The sequence below is a fragment of the Homarus americanus genome, unplaced genomic scaffold (assembly GCF_018991925.1).
Source record: "Homarus americanus isolate GMGI-L3 unplaced genomic scaffold, GMGI_Hamer_2.0 scaffold42527, whole genome shotgun sequence".
In the NCBI taxonomy this organism is placed as follows: Eukaryota; Metazoa; Arthropoda; class Malacostraca; order Decapoda; family Nephropidae; genus Homarus; species Homarus americanus.
In genome coordinates, this window is record NW_024748543.1 from 540,187 (window position 1) to 562,839 (window position 22,653).

At 36.6% G+C, this 22,653-nt stretch overlaps 1 protein-coding gene across 1 annotated transcript; it reads right to left on the minus strand.

Annotated features, from left to right (window-relative positions):
• Window positions 1-920: 920 nt before the first annotated feature.
• LOC121880364 lies at window positions 921-22,524 on the minus strand. Its single transcript, XM_042387515.1, has 12 exons — window positions 22,421-22,524; window positions 19,760-19,904; window positions 18,625-18,731; window positions 18,245-18,359; window positions 16,731-16,810; window positions 16,487-16,545; window positions 14,893-14,989; window positions 14,314-14,419; window positions 11,812-11,964; window positions 3,874-11,643; window positions 1,717-2,395; window positions 921-1,495 (listed from the first exon to the last, which is right to left on the minus strand). The coding sequence occupies exons 2-12, from the start codon at window positions 19,862-19,864 to the stop codon at window positions 1,431-1,433; spliced, it is 9,336 nt and encodes a 3,111-aa protein (XP_042243449.1). The 5' UTR covers window positions 19,865-19,904; window positions 22,421-22,524; the 3' UTR covers window positions 921-1,430.
• Window positions 22,525-22,653: the final 129 nt, after the last annotated feature.

Consider the following 22,653-nt stretch of genomic DNA (forward strand, 5'->3'; position numbering starts at 1 on the left):
CTTCCATGATTTTTTTTAATTTTAGTAATAATTAATGGGTTATTGAAAAAAAGTCAGACTGAAAATATACAATGGACATAAGTGCCACTCTGACCAAAACCATTGACTTTGCACACCTATTGCTTCTTGTTTCTAAGGCCAAGGGAGAATGAAGCAATAGTTTGTAGGGTCGAAAATCCCATTTCTGTAAAAGGGTTGTTAGTCATAAGTTCATGGTGCTGGCATAGAAGGCAAAGTTCTACCTCAACATCAAGGACCACAGTAACCGTCAGACACAAGAAAAGATGCTGATAAGGAGGAACTCCTGGGTCACACATCTGCAGTGCAGTGATTCCTGCCATATGACAGTAATTGTGACACGTCAGAATTATAATTAACGTTATGGCCCCGTATGTGATAGTGATACGGTGCACAGTTTAGCATGAGGTTATAATGGGGTGATTATTGTGCATTACTAATCATGTGTGTGCTAGACTATGCCATAGCCTACACGTCAACCACCGTGTCACACACACCACGCGTGCCACCTACTGAGTTATGCATATGAATTTATGCCAGAATGTGATCCTGTGTGTGTGTTTTCATTATTCTGCATTCAATAAAATTTGTTTGTACTGTGCTTCTACCCTCGTAGCAAATGATTAAAAATATTCTGTACAGTGTCTGCCTGAAACTGACCCTGCAAATTAACCCTTAAGCCCCAGGTTAGGGTGCTGCTGGCAGTACCTCCCACGCAGGGTTAAAACGAGAAAGAAAAAAATAAAAATTTAAATATCATTTATATATATATATATATATATATATATATATATATATATATATATATATATATATATATATATATATATATATATATATATATATATATATATATATATATATATATATATATATATAATAAAATAAAAACATGGCGGGAAAATAGGCGGACGTTCTGGAACGTCACCCGGGGCGCGCTAGTAGGACGTTCTGGAACGTCACCTGGGGCCTAAGGGTTAAGTGGGAACTACTACACTATACACACAACTTTTCCATCTTAAGCACAGAGAGCACAATGTAATATCTAAATCCTACTCAAACAGTGCTAAAATAGGAGTCACCAAAAGTAATCCAAGTACTATACTGTACTATACTTCAGGTAAATTCTTTAAAAAAATTACGAAAACTTTAATACTGCTTACCCCTTATGTAAGACAGCTATGGAAGAAGAAAACAGTTATGTGGAAGTAAACCTTATCTCAGTGTTCATATAGTATAATATTATGTACAACATTACTCTTATGTAACTTCAGAATTTTAACAACACTATTAAACTTTGATAATGCCATCGTCTGAATTATTCTTTGGCCTTATACCCACTGAACACAGATTCTAATAAATTTTGGTATATATCCACAAGCAAAGATAATCTATAGTTTCAAGTCAAGTCTTTAGTTCATTAAGTAAGAAACCTGGCGACGACGTAAAGAGCGTGTTTCAACTACTGCAGCTGTACCTGAAGAAAAAAAAAGAAAGAAAATTATGTCCATTGCTGGAACTGCCTTAAACATAAGTTTAACCAACATTTCAATGATTCACTACTTAGTATATTCCAAAATACATACAGTATATCAAACTGAAAGCCACTGAGGGGCACCACTAAGTAAAAAAGGAATTGAATCACCCATAACCAAAAGATCATTGAAAAATGTTTTCCATAATTATAAAATGCCTTACATTTGTCATTTGGCTCAGTCTTAATAGTGTGGTCAACTGCAGATGAGCTGCCTCGCATTTCAATCTTTTTCAAGGTTGACTTGGGTGGTGGCTCACTCTTGCCTGAGGATGACTTGACTGGAGATTCATTCTTCATTGATTGCCTGGATGAGGATGATCTGGGCAGGGATTCAGTATTGCTTGAGAATGATCTGGATCGGGATTTATTTTCCCTTGAGGATAATGTGGCTGGTGATTCATTATTCTTCAAGAGTGACATGGCTGGTGATTCTCCCTTAGAAGCCAACCCCACAGGTGACTCCTTCCTCATATAGGAACATGACCCCACAATTGATCTACGAGGCCTGGATGACAATCTGGTTGGTGAAGCATCATGCATACAAGTTTTGTTGACTAAGGATTCATCTTTCTCAGAGGATGATGGATCTGACAACTCACTCTCAGAGGATAAACTGCTAGTTGCTTCAGCTGTCCTTTGTGATGCCTTAATTTTCCCCAAGTGCAATCTTTTCCTTGTTTTAACTGGGCTCCACACACCAGAAGGCAGCTCCTCCATCACTGATGAGTCTGAAACAGTTGAGCTGGACATGCCAGCTCTGGCACTCTCTTTATTTCCTACTATCTTGGCACTTTTCTTATTCTGAGTTACAGTACTGACACTACCAGCACCCTCCAGATCCTGTAATTAAAAAACAAATTAATGAATAAACAACTAGTTAAAGGTAAAAAATTTAAAGAAAATAAGCCTTACAGATAGAAATACAATACAGTACAGTGGTCCCTCGGTTGACGAGCACAATTCGTTCCAGAAGGTCGCTCGTTAACCGAAAAATTCGTCAATCGAAATCATTGTTTCAATGGGTTTTTGGGTAATTGGTTCCAGCTCACCGAAAATTACATACAAACTAAAAATAAATGCAGTAAAGTACACTTACTTTGAGGTGTGAATGTAGAAGGCTCCTGGTTGATGATGATGGGAATTAGAATGGGGGTGGAGGAGAAGGGAGAAGAGAAGGCATTGGGGTGGAAGAGAAGTCACCCCATGCCACCATTTCACCCATAAAATTTTAGTTCACTTGGTGTAATTCAAGATTATTTACTTTAAATCAACACAGCACTGCATTACATATTGTCAATATGTAAAAAAATTTCAAAATAACCAATAATTTGCTTGGAAACACAGAAAAAAAGCATTCAGTTGAAGAGAATCTCAAGCAAGATGTTACCTCCACTGAAAACAGAGAGAGACTAACGCCTGTCTGGTGTGTTAACAGGCTGGATGGCACGCCAGAAACTAGTTTCTTTACCTTCAATTATGTTCAATAATTGTTAAAATGACTAAAAAAGTTAATATTAAAGTTTTAAAATTATTGAATAGTATAAACTTCTTGATATTTACTAAAATAGTAAGGAATTTAAGCCCTAAAACCGATTACTGTATTGGCGGACTAATACTACAGCTGGTGGACCGCCAAATGCAAGCGAAAACATGTTGAGGTCGGCTCGTAAAAAACTCGTTAATCGAGGAATTGCTCGTTAACCGAAGTTAAGAATCTTATGGAAGGTAAATCGTTAACCGAAATCTCGTTAACCGAGGGATCACTATAATAATGAGCATTTTATAAAGAGTGGACTCAAGTGTAAACACCACATATTCACGTAAAGGTATTGTTTAAGATAAAAGTTATGGGGAGCCACTCGGTTGAGTGACATCTCTATAGTACTCCATTTACCCCAAACATAACTACAGTATAGTACTTTCATTTAGATCACCCCTGCACTCTCTTCACCTGGATAGCCTAGTCGGGTGAGTACACATTTTGGATAATCCAACCCCCCCCCCCCTCCTGCATTACACCATTGGCCTAAAATGAGGGAGACTACTTTGTATGTACAACAGCCGACTTTTGATGTTATGAGGTCTTTTCTCTGAATAGAGCCTGTGAAATCAAAATGCTCTAAAAAAAAATATTACATTTCTATCTTAAAATTCCAAGGCCAATATATCACTTATTAATGACTTCTAGCTGACTTTGTACTGTAACTGAATCTGTTACATGTGTGATTCTGTCACAATATCAACAGCAGAGAACAAAAAATAAACTTGGGTATAATCAAGCCTTTCTGAAGCTATCAATATACAATTCAACTACTTACCTGAATTTCAGATGACGGCAACTCTGTACCTTTCCTCAGCCTAGAGCTTCTTCTCAGAGAAGAATACTGTCCCAGGGATGAAACTGGAGAGCTGCTAGATGTGGTGTTTTCTGGGATGGGTACCCTTAAAATGATGTGCTGTTCGTCAAGGGTTTGCAAAGACGGAATAATTATTTTACTCTTTGGATGCTGAACTCTATTCTCAAATAACTTTTCATCTTCACTATCAATTGCACTTTCTTCATTGGTAGTCCTCACTTCTGATGCAGTATTACTTTCTGAGTCTTTTTCAAAAGACCTTGTTCTATGAAGCACTTTTGATACAGATTCTCTTCTGGAATTTGAATCTGTTGAACTACCAGAACTTTCATTTCTAGAAATTATGGGCATAGTTTCTGGGAAGCTAATACTAGTACTTTGTTTCTTCACAGTAACAAGAGGAGTTTCTGGGGTCACTTTTTGAATGCTACTTTCGGTTTCTTGAAGTGAGTGAACAGTTACACCAACATCAATTTTGTCTGTTTTTTCAAAATCTTCTGACATAGGTGTATCAGATTTCTTCACCAAGTTTTCTTTTGTAACTATCATTTCAGGAGTTACTTTCTTTATTGGTGTGTTACTCCTACTAGAAGTTCTTTTCCTAGATGATTCTGCACACAATGATTCAAGATTAGTGATGCTCATTCTGTTTCTTGAGGGGGTTTTGGGTGATTTCAATGACTCTACAACTGGAGTCTTTGGAGGCTTTTTGGTAAGAGTACTTTTGTCTGATGTACCCACTGTGCAAGATGCCTTACTTTTTACTTTGTCCTGTAAAGTTACAACACATAGACTCTTAACTTTGGGAGCATGAGGTGTTATAGATACATCTTCACTTTTGCATTTGGGAAGAGTAGTTTCATCTTGCTCTTCTGGTATCATCTTCTGTGGTGACCTGATACCTCCACTATTCTTCCTTGGACCATGACTTGATTTAGCAATAGGAGAAGGACTTCTCTTGGGACTAGTTAACAAAGCCTCAGGTAAAGTGAAAGTTTCCGTTACATTTACATCATTAGCAACTCCAGGTGACACTAATTCACATTCTTCATCACTCACCTCTGGGCTGATAAGAACCTCTTTAGTTAAGACTGCCTCTGAAACACAATGAATATTTAAATGTGGTATGGGTGGACTGATGTCCTCTCTTTTTATGACATCCAGACCACTATCCTTCTTTCCACCTTTACCACGAGAAAGATGTCGTGAACGTGACCGTAGTGTCTTCAGGGCAGGCATATCTTTTTTTTCACCAACATTATTCCTTTCAAGTTCACTATCACTTTGATGCAAATTTGTTGGAAAATTATGAGATGGAACTTCATCATTCTCTTCAGTGCCTGATGTGGATAGCACTTCCAATTCTTCTCCTTCATCCAGATATTCCACATCCCTCTCTTGATTTTGTTCTATTGTTTCATCAACTACTTGGCTATCCCCCTCATCCAACTGCTCACTTATGTTTTCCTGTCTTCTCGTATTCACTGAAGTCTGGTCCTTTACATCTACAATGCGGCCACACAAAGCTTTCTCACCATTTATATCCAGCAAATTCACATTATCAATTGACTTCTCTCGGCTCACATTTGATATTTTTCTAATGTTCTTTTCAGTAAACTTTTTCCCTTCTCCTTTTGCTCTTCGTGATGCAAGATAGCACATATTACTCACCGTATCTCCTTCGACGATGTTGTCACCGCAGTTAACTAGTTTTTCACTACCTTGTTCCTGAAATGCTCTATCACTCCTTTCCATCTTATTCTGCAGAGTGGTGGAAGGCAAACTATCTAAACTGGGACTCTCATCAAGACCAAGAGAAAGTTTGTTAAAGGTTAATTTTGCTTTAACAACTTGTGGAGATTCATATTCCCTTTCATAATTAAAAATTCCACATTCATTAGCTTGACTTTTCCTTACAGTTTTCAACTGTGCAACATGATCTACTTCACTTTCTGAGTCAGACATAGTTTCCTTTCCTGACTTACCCATTAACACACCAATTTCCACACTTTTAATTGAGCCATCACTATGAATTGCCAGAGTGTCCAAATCTGACTTTACAACTTCTCCACCAGACTGCTTCTTCTGAAGGTCTAAAACCTTTCCCATCAGTCTACTTGATCTCCTTACAGAAGAGATAGAAACAGACCTTTCTGATATATTATGTACCTCAAATTTGATTGGAGATTTTGAAACTCCATCATTTAATATACTTTTCACTGGGGTTCCTGTAGCTGATGGTGTAACAGAGCTGGAAGACATAGTATATGATCTGTTAACTACAGCCACAGATATGGGTACATTTGAAGAATTCAGTTTATTGCTGCAGACATAAACCGTTTGGTCATTCTCAGAAGAATCAGAGGCACAATGATTAAGTACCTCACCAGTAGTTGCCATTTTGTTGTTGTCAGTCCACGCTTTCCCGTTTTCTTTTTCGTAAAGCGTAAACTCTGACAAACAAGTTTGAGAACTCTGTAAACTAACTGAAGCTCCTGATGTCGAATTTACAGTTTCTTGACAAAAACTTTGGCTCCTTTTCCGTGTTGATCCTAAATGGGTATTTCCAGTTACTTCTGATGACTTCCTCCTTCGAGTTCGCTGAACTGGAGATGCATCTGAATCTGAAAACTCCTGCAAGATTGCGTGTACAGTAAGATTTCTTCGCAGAGAGCGAGCCCTCCTTCTGGTTTTGGGTGTAGGATCCTCTGAAGCATCACTACTAGCTTCATATGCTTCATCTGCCATTTCTAAAGACTTCTCAGATTCTTCTGTTATGGATTCTATCTCTGCTTTCATGGCTCTCTCATCACTCTCATGTTGTGCAATACTGTTAATGGAACTTAGTACAGTATTTGAAAGATAAGGTAAACTTTCTTGTTGTTTCTTTGATGAAGTAATTTCCTCATTTTCTTTAGCAACATGGAAATCTTCATTGTGCTCACTTTTTGTCACAGATTCCACTACTAGAGAACTCATTGCTATAGCAGGTGAACCACTTTCAGACTTGGGAAAATCTGGAATGGATGTTTTAAATAACTGATTCATGTCATGTGGACTCAGTTTACCACCATCTAAGAGTCCATTACTATCACCTACAGGTTTCCCATTGTAATTATAGGAGATATCTAAAGGAGTGACATGGTTACTTAGCTCAGAAGTTTCTTCCTTGATGAACTCGTCCTTAATATCCATCTCATTTAGATCATCTATGGTGTTCACTATATGAAAGCTGACACTGTCACTTTCTTCATTTATTTTGTCCCCTTTAATATAATTTATTCCCTTCTTCCCATCTTTGTTAATTTCTTCTAATGAATATTTCTCACATGATTTTACATCAGGTAATGATTTAAATACATCACCAACCTCTAATTTTGAAGTTCCCGTTCCACAGTCATCAGTGTCATGATTCAATGTCCTTTTATATGATGTTTTCAATGTTTCAATGTTTGAAGTACACTCTAGGTCCTTATTTATTCCACCTTCCTGCTTACATTCCACATGCAAAGTTTCAACTACACTATCAACTGTAACATTATCTTCAGGTTCTTCAGTGTCTTGGGCCACACTTTCTTGCAATTTTTTGGTATATTCAACACATGTCTCCAAAATATAAATGTCTTTGTTACAAATTTTATTTTCTACATTAACACCCAACTCAAGTACTTCAATTTCTGGATCATTACACTCATTAGATATTTCATCATTAAGAGATTCAGTTTCTAGGTCTATAATATTTTGGGACTTCACATTGCCAAGTACTACAATGTCATTATTTTGGGACTTCACATTGCCAAGTACTACAACGTCATTATTTTGGGACTTCACATTGCCAAGTACTACAACGTCATTATTTTGGGACTTCACATTGCCAAGTACTACAACGTCATTATTTTGGGACTTCACATTGCCAAGCACTACAATGTCTTCATCCTTGGTAACTTCAGATTTTTCACAATGTAAAGGTGAATTTTCAACTACTTTATTTTCTTGTACTTCAGTCTCCTCTGTTTGTTGATTATCACTTTCTCTCAATTCCTCCTTGATGGTCATTCTACTTGATGATAATCTCTCACATATTCCATGGATACTTGTCAACCGTCCTGTGTCTTTCACAATTGTCTGTAGGATAACCTCAATATCACTATCATCATTCAATTCCTCATCAAACTGTTCTTGTATTTCTGTTTTTTCTACCATAATGGAAGGTTTATAAAGGTTATTTATCATTTGACTAACTAAATCCTTGGAATCATCAGGATTCTTCTTTTCATTAACCGTAGAACTTTCTTCAGTAACATTTGTGCTAGCCATATTTTCATTTTCTGTCATTTTCTCTTTGAGTTCCTTTTCTTCCTTTTTCAATATATCCTCCACTTTTCTCTGCATTTCAGCTTCCATGAGCTTGTTATGGTAATCTTTGATCTCTTTATCAGTAAACATCTTTGCTTTCTCATCACATGGAACAATATCACTCTCACACCCTGAAGCCTCATCAATGTCACTTGCATAATCTTTGAGAGCAAATGAACGTCGTTTCTTGCCAGGCTTTGGACCCTTTTCTTCCACAGCAATAATCTCTATATCTGAATCTAAATCTTCAACACATCCTGTAAGTGCAACAGGACTTTTCTTTGGCATCTCCACATACGTCAGTTCACACGCTTCATCTGGAACTTTTAAAATTTTTTCAGTGTGGTTAAGATCAACAGCTACACACAGTGAGTCTTCAGATTCGTTGCTATTAAAGTGATCTGATATCCAACCACATTCTTCAACACTCTTGTCTGACTCCCTTTCTACTTCACTGTCTCCATCTGAATCCACAACCACTTCCTCTATATTGCTAACCGAATCATTTTCCACTTCACTCATTTTGTTACCTGCCTTTTCAAACATTTCATTATGGTCAGGTAACTCCATCACTCCAGTATCTTTAGTGTCCAGTTCCTGTGTCACTTCCCAATTTTTCACTGTGATTACCTCTTCCTTACTACCAGTACTCAGGTCAACAACCACATCACTCTTGTTAGTATCTGTATCCTGGTGATAAAGCACATCATTATCACTAGTATTTAACTCACTGGCAACTTCCCTGCCATTTCTAATAGATTCATCACACAAGGTAGGGTCTCCAGAAGCCACAATGGGCGAGACAAATAATCTTTTTCTGGGTAATGAATCCCTGTACTTACTTCTATTATTTTTCACTCCTTTTTCTTGTTCTACTTGAACTTCAAAACTCTCATGTTTAATATTTGACAGATCATCTTCAGAACTATCCTCACATTTAACATTTAACTGAGTTTTGGTTGCTGGTTCCAGATCTATAACAGTGAAGGTGATACCATCCTTTCTGATTTTCTGATGTAAACTGGCTATTTCTTGCTTTGTCATATGTTCACGTCCCACCTCACAACTCAGTCTTTTTCTTTGTTGCTTCGCAACATGTGTGTGTTTTCTTTGTAGTGCCGAGTCACTCATTGTTATAATTCTCGGTCTAGCACGAGCATGTCCTTCAACCTCAGTGTGTTTCCTTCCCATCAAGGATACTGATAATGCACTATTCTTTGATGTGGAAGGATTAGTTAGAGGTGATGTATAGGATTTCACCTCCCCTCTGTCCAAGCTCCATTGATTTTGTTTTTGAGAATCTTCAACAGTTTTTTCTTTGATGACTTCTTCACTTTGTATATTCTTGAGCTTCTTACCCTTGTTCTTTCTAGCCACAACATCTAAGTTTTCATGTTTTGTATTATCTGTATTTACATGAGTTTTTCTTTTCTTTTTGACCGGTTGGTTTAAATCTGTTTCTAAATTCTTTCTCTTTACATTTTTCAACCCTATTGACATCATCATCACTTCCTTTTCCTCTTCTGCTTTCACCTGTCTCCCATCCTTCTCCTCATTGTCGCGAATCTTCATTTTTTTCGCTTTACCTTTGGCAGCGCCGTGCAATTTTTTCTTTCTCTTTGTTTTGACCACTTCTTCCTGTACCCCTTGAATGTCTGATGTACTCTTCAGTTCTATGCTTCTTGTTTCGTTCAACTTGGCAGTACCCGACTCACTGGTGTGTTCAGTACCCGACTCACTGGTGTATTTGCCCATCTTTCCCGCCAAAGCACACATTTCCTCATCTTGTTCAATTCTAGTGGTATATTGATCAATCTGTTTATGCTTTGACTTGGTGTTAGTAATTCCTTCACGGACTCTCTCTGACACATCCATCTTATTTTGTTCTATTTCTTGTGTTTCTTCACAGACAACTGGTGTAGTTTTTTCATTAGTCAGCTTTTTATCCTTATTGCTAGTTTTTTCCTTCTTTTTCTTCAGTTTCATTATTTTCTCAGGGACATCTGGTGCTGTTTCTTCATTAGTTATCATGTTAATATTTCTATCTTTCTTCTTTTTCTTCAGTTTCACAGTTTTCTCAGAGGCAGCTGGTGCAGTTTCTTCAGGGACATCTGGTGCTGTTTCTTCATTAGTTATCATGTTAATATTTCTATCTTTCTTCTTTTTCTTCAGTTTCACAGTTTTCTCAGAGGCAGCTGGTGCAGTTTCTTCAGGGACATCTGGTGCTGTTTCTTCATTAGTTATCATGTTAATATTTCTATCTTTCTTCTTTTTCTTCAGTTTCACAGTTTTCTCAAGGGCAGCTGGCACAGTTTCTTCAGGCACAGCTGGTGCAGTTTCTTCATTAGTTATCATGTTAACATTTCTATCTTTCTTCTTTTTCTTCAGTTTCACAGTTTTCTCAGGGGCAGCTGGTGCAGTTTCTTCAGGGGCATCTGGTGCTGTTTCTTCACTAGTTATGTTAACATTTTTATCTTTCTTCTTTTTCTTTATCAATGATTCTTCAGGGACATCTGGTGCAGTTTCTTCATTAGTTATCATGTTAACATTTCTATCTTTCTTCCCTTTCTTCAGTTTCACTGTTTTCTTAGGGGCATCTAGTGTAGTTTCTTCATTAGTTATCATTTTGATATTTTTATCTTTCTTCTTTTTCTTCATCAGTGTTTCTTCAGGGACATCTGGTGCAGTTTCTTCGTTAGTTATCATGTTAACATTTCTATCTTTCTTCTTTTTCTTCATCAGTGTTTCTTCAGGGATATCTGGTGCAGTTTCTTCAAAAGCCATCAAATTAATGTTACTTTTGCTCTTTTTCTTATTTTTCATTTTGACTGTTTTTTCACAGTCCTCATTAATCATCTTGATAAACTTATTCTTGTCCTTTCCATTACTTTTCACTTTTACCATCACTTCAGAAACAGCCTGTGCACTCTTCTCATTAAGCACTTTGTTAATCTTATCTCTATTTTTAAGCACCAGTGTTTCATCAGAAACATCTTGAATAGTGTCCTCATTGGGCTGCTTTTTAATCTTATTCTTATTTTTTTTCTTACTTTTCACGTTCACCGTTTGTTCAGAGATATCTTGTGTCGTGTCCTCAACAACCATCGAGTTAATGTCACCTTTACTCTTTTTCTTATTTTTCAGCATCAGTGTTTCATTAGAGGTGTCTTGTGTAGAAGAGTCCTCATTCAGCAGTTTTTTACTCTTATTCTTATTTTTTTTCTTACTTTTCACTTTCACCAATTTTTCTGAGAAACCTTGTGCAGTTCTCACATTATGTATCTTATAAACTATATCTTTCTTCTTTTTCTTCTTGGGCTGTTGAGAATCAGTTTTCAAGGAAGATAGTTGTTGAGCATCACCAGGGTACAGAGTCTGAAAGATAGAAAAAGATACTATATGAGTATAAGATAAAAAAAAAAATCAGAATATCACTCAAATTTCACCACTAAAAATATTCTAATTCCTTATCTAACACCTAACACAACTAAAATCCTTCCCTTCCAAATCTTCAAAATTTCAAGTTCCTTATTTTATTCTTACTCTGAAAGCCGATGAGACTGTCATGTTCTTGAGAATGAGGCGGGTGTTGCATGTATCCAGCCTCAGCCAGGGGATTTCATTTTGTTCTGCCCAATCAACAAAATTTCGTGGAAGCTTGACAGAATTGATAATATAAGCCCTCCTTTGTACAACCTGGAGGGAAACCATAATGTAAATACTATATTCTGTTTCTTTATTAAATGATTATTGTAAGGCTAATAATATGCAAAACACCATCAAAACGTGAACATAAAGTACAGCATGCCCTGACAATTTGAGGATTTTCAATTCATGCACCTCAATTATTCGTGGATGACACCCTGGATGTACCCAAGAATGTCTGCGGGTAGTTTTAAAGTTACCAGCATTTTCGCGGCTAGGACAGGGAGCCATTCGTTCTAGAGACATTAATTTCTTTTACCTGTATTGTATATGTATGTATGTATGTATGTGTGTGTGTGTGTGTGTGTGTGTGTGTGTGTGTGTGTGTGTGTGTGTGTGTGTGTAGATATAAACACACACACACACAAATAAATAATGGGAAAATCCTTTCACCAATAACCAGAAACAAAATAAAAAGTATCAAAAAGTAGAAAAAATCGGAAAGTCTACCCTCAAGTCAACTTCGTGCTTTGTTATTAAAATTGAGTTAACTAATAAAAAAAACACGGAATTGACTTCAGAGTAGACTCACATTTTTTCAAAATTTTCATACATTTTGTTGTCTTGTTTCTGATTACAGTGACCCCTCGTTTAACGAACGCCTCGGTTAACGAAATTTCAGTTAACGAACTGCCTTCCATAAGGATCTTCAATTCGGTTAACGAACAAAAATTCGGTTAACGAATTTCTTACGAACCGACCTCAACATGTTTTCGCTTGCACTGACTGGGCAACCAGCTTTAGTATCAGTCCGCCAATACATTAATCGGTTCTAGGGCTTAAATTCCTTACTATTTTAGTAAATATCAAGAAGTTTATACTATTCAATAATTTTAAAAGTTTAATATTCAATTTTTTACCTTCAATAATGTTCAATAATTATTGAACATTATTGAAGGTAAAGTGACTAGTTTAATGCGCGGCATCCAGCCTCTTAACACAGTAAACAGGCGTCAGTCTCTCTCTGTTTTCACTGGAGGTAACATCTTGCTTGAGACTCTCTTCAACTAAACGCTTTTTTTCTGTGTTTCCAAGCAAATTATTGGTCATTTTGAAATATATTTTACATATTGACAATATATAATGCAGTGCAGTGTTGATTTGAAGAAAATAATCTTGAATTACACCAAGAGAGCTAAAATTTTATGGGTGAAATGGCACCATGGGGTGACTTCTCTTCCACCCCAATGCCTTCTCTTCTTCCTTCTCCTCCACCCCCATTCTAAATCCCATCATCATCATCCAGGAGCCTTCTACATACACACCTCAAAGTAAGTGAACTTTTCTACCAATTTTGTTGAATTTAGGAAATTTTCGGTGAGCTGGAACCAATTACCCAAAAACCCATTGAAACAATGGTTTCGGTTAATGAATTTTTCGGTTAACGAACGACCTTCTGGAACGGATTGAGTTCGTTAACCGAGGGGTCATTGTATTTGCAAGAGGATTTTCCCATTATTATTTATTTGTATGTTTTTGTGTGTGTGTGTACACACAATATATACAATACAGGTAAAAAAAATAATTGTCCTGAGGGCAAACATATAAAGGGAATATACATTTCTTTGCACAAAGTAAAAATGTACCCCCCTGGTCAGCAAATGATATTCGCGACTATTTTGAGACCCAAACCCCCACGAATTTTAAGGGCATGCTGTACAGGTGTTTAGTATTGAATATGTAAAACTACTTTATATTCATGCATCATGTCTCTAATTCCTTAGATAAAATGGATATCACCAAGGCTAAGCCAACTACAGTAGTTATGGGAGACAGGGTTTATAAGCAACATTGTAATGTAAATGCTGTTAAAACAAAAGTAATGTGGTATATTATACAATGACTGGCAAATCTGACAACTGACATAAACACTTGAACTCTTCTGTCTATTCATGAAACATATTCATATAAAATATCATCATAACATCTGTACCAATACAAGAGTTATGCTCTAAACACATACTTGTATATACAAAAGGACGGACTCAGCTAACAGGCAGTAAATTTCAATAATGGCAACTGAATTTAAGACAGAACTTGTTACACTTGTAAGATTGATAGATAACAACACAAACACAACCAAAGATATCCAGACAAGGGTCAATAAATGCTTATTGTTTTATATTGTAATCAAACACAACTAATAGCAAATTTTAACCACTTTAATATCTCAAACACAAAACATGGAAGAATAGATTACATGTCCTATAACAAAGCAAAAGTAATCTAGGAAATGTGAAACAATTTAATCTAAGGGGGTCAAGTATGAATTACAACTTCCTTTGGATTGGATACTAATGAAAAACAGAAGGAAACAAAATATCAGACCAAGCACAGTACCTCTTCTTTCTTTGTCATAAAGAGCCATAGTTTGCCCAGAAATAAATACTTCAGGTACAGTTCTGGGGACTTAACACTTTTACTCTTGACTGTGGCAAAAAGACACCTGAAATAAGTGAAGAGATGAGCTGACAAGAAAACTGTGAGCAACATCATTTGTTCATCTTTAATTTGTTAAAATGTAATTCCCAAAGTATCAAATTATCTTTAAATTATATTAATAATACAATCCCCCTCCAGTCCTATAAACAGGATAAAAAGTAATACTGATATAGAATTAATTATAATGGTAAAACTACTACCAAATCCAATGGATGGATACCAAAAGAATGACTACAAGAATAACATTAGCTATGTGAGAGGGTGCTTGAACAAGGAGGGAGAAAACATAAAGTAAGATAAACTTACAAAAAGGAGTACTGTATCAGGGTAAAGCCAGTGGAAGATGTGCAAAAAGAGAAATAAAATATTGGAGGAAAGTACAAGGAAAAATCTGCTGGACAGTGATAAACACAAAACTGGATGCCTACATACAGTAAAAAAAATATTTACTCTGGACAAAAGGAAGGGAGAACCTACTTTATCAAAGGGGCAAATATTAGTGGTCGTCTTGCACTAGCGTTGGTAAGAGTTTTGCAGTGAAGAAGGGTATCAAGAAGTAGTTCTGGACAGTGACCTGCAAAAATTTCACTTTATAAACATAAATTGCTCTCCCTCTTGACCTGACATACTCATAAAAAAACAAAAAAACAATTGCCTTGCAATGCATTTCTTATTAAAGTGTAGGGTGACAAAAATTGAGAGTAGCAGCAATTCTCACCTAATTGCCTCACCAAATGTGTACGGTTTAGTGTTCCCCTTCCACAACAAGGTCTCTACGCCTCACATACCATTCATTCATACAAAAACAAACTCTTATATCTTAAAACAGTAAATATGCTTGGTACTGGGGACTTTAGACCATAGGAACAAGGTGATTCAAAAGTCTGGAATGAGCAGACACACAAGTTGGGGCATGAGGAATTCAACCCACTTTAACTTCCTGGTGCACAAAGTTGCCCAATCCTAACACAGTACAGTACTATAAAATCACACACTAACCCAAGTATCAAGTAAACTGTGACTTCTGTTATGGATCATCAACATAAAAGGTGCATATAATTACAGTCCTCATTTACTCTCCCTTCCAACTTCTTTAATTCCACCTCTTCATGTTCAATCTTAGCTTCAATCTTTTTCATATCCTCAAAGTACAGTATATCCCACACACACACACACACACACGTAAGGCAACATAACCAATATTTTTTTTATAATACACCCTTTACCTTAACCCATTGGATGCTGCAGTAGATTTCAAGGGAGTTCCACAAAAGACTTCCATTTTCCACCCAAAAATGAAAGTGTTAACTTTTTTCTTAACATGTACAGTACAGTATTGTATTAAGTTTTCACTTTAGAGTACATGAATATTAGTTTATATAACTGGTATAAAAGTTAAAGGTTGAAAAAGATGCCAAATTTAGCCCAGAGGCATAAGACTTTCATATACAATGGGGTATGCTATAACGAATCTAATTGGTTCTAGAACCTTGTTCGTTATAGCATTCGTTCGTTATAGGATTAATCCGTTCCAGGCCCCCAAATACAACCACTTAACACTGAAAAATATAATATAAAATTGTAAAAATTGTAAAAAAGTGCATAAATATGCTTCAAAACCCCTGAAATAAAGAATATCATTAATACTTGTAATAAAAAAAACAATAAATTAGTAAAAAAAAAGAAAAAAAAATTCGTTGTAGGAGTTTCGTTCGTTATAGCATTCTCAATTTTATAGGTAAAACCGTTTGTCATAGGAATATTCGTAGTAGAATCCATTCGTTATAGCATACCCCACTGTACAGCAGTACTAAATACATGAAACACAGATATTGAGAAGCCTCAGCCTAGAGGTTAGGGACTGGAGGCCCCCCAAAATTCACCAGACAAAGCTTAAAAGATTTGTTTACTTACTAAACATACAAGAAATGTACAGTAATCTGGTTCATCATGGAAAAAAGAAGAAAACTGTATAAAAATGGAGAAAACTAGACAAAAGTAAGGAGATATTATAATAGCACTACAGTAGTACAAAGATAGCTGAAAATACTGAGACTTTCACTGTACTCACCAAGTATGACAGTTAACTTGGTAAAGATCCTCGAGATGGCTTCAGTTTCTTCTCCCTTTCTATAAAATTTGTTTAAGTTAGTACTTTAATATGAAGAGCATTTGTTGACATTTTTAGTCAAGGTGACAGAAACTTCACTATAGGTATTCAATTTCATCAAAAAACCTAAAAACTGGTATAATACAAGTTTGAAGTAAAAAGAAGGTTCTAAAAACGAAGGTTAAAATTATGCTTCAAACCTCACCTGACAACAACAGCTTCCAGGTCGATAACTGCGGTGAGGAGAAGCGAGGTAATCCTATTGACCTCCACCATTGGTAATTCCTGGTGAATATTAATCTCAATAAATGAAACAGGCAAAATATTAAAGAAGGCTGATGGTGTTTGCTAAAATAAAAATTTAAAATATATGGGTTGACAAAAAAGAAAAGAACTGGGAAGTACTAGTATCAATAAGGTAAAGAAGGAACTCACAGATAGAATAATAATTCCTAATACCTTATGGCAGTGAAACAGACTTTCAATGAAATATAATGTTCTACAATTCAAGCTAAAGAGATAAAGTTACCTGACAGCTGCATCTGGGGTTACTAAAAAAGAAAGGGTAAGAAACAGAGAAGACAGAATGTAGAGTGGTGGAATTGGTGAAGGGGTGTTCACTGAGGTGGTATGGAAATGTCAGAAGGATGCAGAAGGAAAATATAGTAAACAGGAGTATGAGGACAATGTAGCAAGTGTGTTGGGTAGAAAGAGACTGCCTTTATAGTGGGAAAGAAATACAGTATACAATACAGTACATACGAGACATACATGGGATACAGAGAGGGTAAAGGAGGTATATAATGATAGGGTAGCCTGGAGGCTCTTCTAACATGATCATTTTCTGGAGAGGAGCCTTTCATCTTGGTGGTTCCTTCGAAATGTTGACAAGTTGACTGACTGACTAAAAGTGGGTTGGTAGCTTAATGTAGAGGTAAATTACCAGCACTTGATCTAGATCACTAATCCTGGTACTGTACATTGATGACCTCCCTGGTGACCATGCAGCATCCTGACAAATTTTCATCTGCATATATACCTCAAAATATTAGTTTGTCCATTGGGTAAGTATCCTAGTCCGGGCATGCCAGGCTGCCGGACACTGCTAATCTGCACAGCCTGTACTGTATGTTACCATTATAAAATATGAAATGAATCTGCACTTTATGATCCATTCACTCTTCAGCATTATCAAAAATCCCAACTCAAGCTATTATTAATTTACAAAACAGTCTAGTCAACTCTATCTCAGTCTTCCTCTCACTCATGCTCTTGCCATCAACCTTGCTGTCATAGATCTTTCTAACCAATCTCTTATTTACCATGCACTCTATATACTGTACTGTACCCACAGCAACTTAGTGAACTCTTTTTCTTCTCAGCTATTCAGTCTCAATCCCACAAGATCATATGACATTTCACAAATACCAGTACAATATTTCTACATAAGGCTGGGAACTTGGATCCAAGAAAGCTTTGACCCACAGTAGCTGAAGCCAATAAAAAAATCAGCCATTTCTCCCACAACACAGGCCCTGTCAACAACCTACAACCAATAGCAAGCCTGTACAGTATAGTATATTCAGGGCCACCTGACCAAAGTGTATACACTAGAAATTATAGCTGTAAACATTAAGAATAGATCAGTTTGAGAAAACTTCATTTATATTCACAAAAAAACAGAAATAGTTACATTTCCACATCAATTAACAAACTTACTTTAATCTCAGAGGTGGTGTAGATGTGACAGACAAGACTGCCAAGGAGGATGCAATAACAACGTCCATCTTGTTCTGGGTGTTTTAGACCTCTCTGCAAGGTGTTATTTAATTTGCTGTCCCCAAAAAAGGATAAACCTGCATGAGAAGCTTGCTGCTTTGTGTGTGTGTGTGTTGCTATACTAAAGTGTCAATTCAACTATGGTCATTGCCCTATAACGATGACTGTATATTGTACTCTAATACAAATGTACTGATACAGTACTCAAAAATTGAATAATTTTCATAAAAAAAAAACCAATTAATCCAAATTATTTAACAACATACAGTACTTCATTATACAGTCAGTTAATAAATACATGTACCCAGAAGAGAACTTACATATCAATTATTGTGAAAGCATTTGCAAGGGGTACCTCAGAGGAAGTATCTGCAGCTCTGTTGACCAAGCCCTTAACAACTGCCACCCAAGGAAGTGGCTTGGTCTTCTGAAATAACAAAATGACAAACTATTCAATAAAGAAAAATGTGGAAGTTCTTGGGACTGGGTCAGATTACAGACATCTATATTAGTATGCCCTTGTAGTATCATTCTCATTTTTTATACACAGTAGAGGTTTAAGAATCTATTGTGCCAAAAGAAAAATAAATACACCAACAATAAATAAAAGAATCAGAAAAGTGAAGCCAAAAACATGAAAAAAGACAATCAAGCTGATATTTATGGTAATAAAAAAACCCTGATGTGAGGCGCTGTCGTTTATTTAAAAAAAAATTAAGACCGGATTCAAAATTTATAAGTTTAACAGAAGACATAAACACTCGGTGCCACGGAAGATATATTGGTGGAATATTTACGGTAAATACGTATTGAATTTCTTCACTTACAAAGCATATAGAGACATGAAATGAGCGCCGTATGATCAGGTTTTTGCCGATATTTACCCTTCAATTTCCCTCGTCTTTCATGCCCTGCCCACTACAGGTGATTTATGAGCGTAGATAGAGAAAAAGAAAAAAAAAACAATTAAAATTAAAGGAAAAGTTGTCGTGTCATTTCTCATAGTTACTACCATCCAAACAATAATTATGGAAAATCTGAACCAACTATATAGACACCTTCGGGTGCTAGCAGTCTCCTCCACCTTTATCCCCTCTTTAAAGGACTATTGTTGTTTCAGATAGACATTAGTACAGTTAATGAATTAGTCTCATTCACAACTGTCTGTGGATTTCTGGGTTTTAATTTTGCAGATTTAGTGGGAATAATGACACTAGTATAAACGTGGGACACATTAGGAATAGGAGCCACTGGACTTGGAGCCCATTAGAATAACACCCACCTGAATTTAATACCAAAAACCTAAAATTACACCAGCATGGATTTTCATATAGGTTCTTAATACCCTGTATTTATATATACTTAAAAAAATATCAATAAATACTGTACACTCTTATAGCCCATCAAGAAAATGCTGGCTTTATTTTTTGGCTACCTTTCAATGCAAACATTTACCTTATTTTGGGGAAGGTGAATATCCAGCAGCTTCCTCAACTTGGTTACAGCTAAGAGGCTGGAACTCATCTGCTGCATTAAGACTTCCATTATCACAGATTTCATCTCCAACTACCACAACAACATTGAAGTTCCATTTATAAAACTGCAATGTAGAAATATGATTTCAATTAATGCAACCTGCTGAAATCTATCTAAACTCACATCCACATACCAAAATTATAACCCAATGTTGCTTATCAGTAATGTACAGTGGTCCCTCGGTTAACGAGCACAATTCGTTCTAGAAGGTTGCTCATTAACCGAAAAATTCGTTAACCGAAACCATTGTTTCAATGGGTTTCTGGGTAATTGGTTCCAGCTCACCGAAAAGTCAACAAAAAAGGTAGAAAAGTACACTTACTTTGAGGTGTGTTTGTAGAAGGCTCCTGGATGATGATGATGATGATGATGATGATGATGATGATGGGAATTAGAATGGGGTTGGAGGGGAAGGGAGAAGAGAAGGCATTGGGGTGGAAGAGAAGTCACCCCATGCCGCCATTTCACCCATAAAATTTCAGTTCACTAGATGTAATTCAAGATTATTTTCTTTAAATCAACACTGCACTGCACTATATATTATCAATATGTAAAATATATTTCAAAATGACCAATAATTTGACTGGAAACACAGAAAAAAAGCATTTATGTTGAAGAGAGTCTGAAGCAAGATGTTACCTCCACTGAAAAGACTTGAAGATGGTAGTTAAACACATTCTGACCAGGATAAAGCTGAGGCATTGAGCAACTTCTTTTCCTCGGTGTTCACAAGAGAGGATGCGATTAACCTTCCTGCGTTTGAGGACAGACAGTTCGACACAGCACTGACCCACATTGTGCTCACAGAAGAGGGTACAAGAAATAAACCGTCAAAGCTAAAGGTCCATAAAAGTCCCGGCCCTGATATGGTGAATCCCAGAGGGCTAAGAGAGTTGTGCAACGAGCTTGTTGAGCCCCTGAAGATCCTGTTCTGTAAATGCCTGGATGAACAAAGGGTCCCCAGTGATTGGAAAATGGCTGATGCGAGTCCTATCTTTAAGAAGGGCGATCGTCACTCCACGAACAACTATAGACCGGTGAGCCTGACCAACTATAGACCGGTGAGCCTGACCAACTATAGACCGGTGAGCCTGACCAGCATAGTCTGTCAAGTACTTGAAAGTATTATCAGAGATGCCGCGATGGAACATCTACTATGAAACAACCTTGTAAAGGATTGCCAACAAAGTTTTATGCCAGGGCACTCCTGCTTAACACAATTGCTCAAGGTAATGGATATTTGGACCCATATTCTGGAACGGGATGGTAATATCGACAATATGTACCTAGATTTTGCCAAGGCTTTCGACAGTGTACCCCATGAAAGACTGAAAATCAAATTGGAAGGGTACGGAATTCGGGGAAATGTCCTAGCGTGGATAGAAGACTTTCTACATGGCCGCAAGCAGTGTGTGGTGATTAATGGCACAAAATCATCTGTACCTGGCACAAGCGGGGTACCACAGGGCAGTGTATTGGGCCCGCTGTTGTTTGTTTGTTTGTTTCATAAATGACCCTGCGAATCACGCCAGGTTATTTCGGGAAATCAAGAACCAAGCGGACTGTGAAGAGCTGCAGAAGGATCTCTGAGCTCCAAGAATGGTCGAAGAAATGGCTGCTGAGATTCAATGTCACGAAGTGTAAGAGGATGCACCTGGGGCATACTCATTACTGAACCTCTAGTGGGTGGGCCGAGTTGGTTATTTATGGCGGGCCGAGTTGGTTATTTAAGATGGACCGAGTTGGAGGTGCACTTGAAAAATATACTGGCACGGTGCAAAATGTATTACTTGTGCCCTTTTTGTCAATTCCATGAGGTAAGAAAGCTTTAATTTGGGTAAAATTGCAGATTACAGCAACCAAAGAATCTGATAAAAAACCTGTGTTACCTAACTTAATGTAATATAAGAAAATGATCATAGAAAAAAAAGTTCTATCGATTGAATGTAGTGAATTTTGGGAATTCTGTGGTTACTGTTTACAGTACTGCAATATTACCTTAATTTTCAATGGCGAAATATTTTCTGGTAGGTTGTTAAGCAACACAACTAATCTGACTTATATCCAAAATTAACGTACGATCTTATACTATATTTTCGGGGCATAATGGAAAAGGATCCAGTTTTCTTCTAGAAAATAGTCATACAGTATTATTCATATTATGGCTGTTTAGTTGCACCCCCTTTATGCATTGTACTAACCTTGTAAATTCATACATTATCTATCTGCCACCTGATGATAGATAAAAACAAAAAATAACACAAGGCAGAAATGGTAAGCCACTTTCCTACACATTTACCGAACATTAGGTTTTCTATACTCTATCAACTGCAACACGCCCACTGTTAGGTCCTCAGCGTCAAACATACATGGCATGGGCGTGAATCCACCAAATGTCATGTTAAATAACATTAAGTTTTTATATCCTCACCAAAGTTATAGTTACTGGGTAATCTGTCTCGTCATGTTTGGTGTCGTGAAACCTCATGTACAATAGACGTTCAACCATAAAAATATATAAGAATTAAACGACACATATTCATAATTTTGTGATAAGTGATGTAGTCGCTGGTTACTTACCTGAACGAATGAAAGTCTTAAGAAAAATAATAAGACTCCAACACGTGTTCCTCCTCACTCACTCTTGCCGCTGCTCTCCACTGGTGCCAAACGTAGTTCACAACCTCAACCACACAACAATGTATTTTAAAATATTTTTCATGTTCTTTTTAATAATATTAGCATATATATTTGTAATTACATATAGATTTAACCTTTTATAATTACACCAGTTCCTGCAATTAGCAATACCA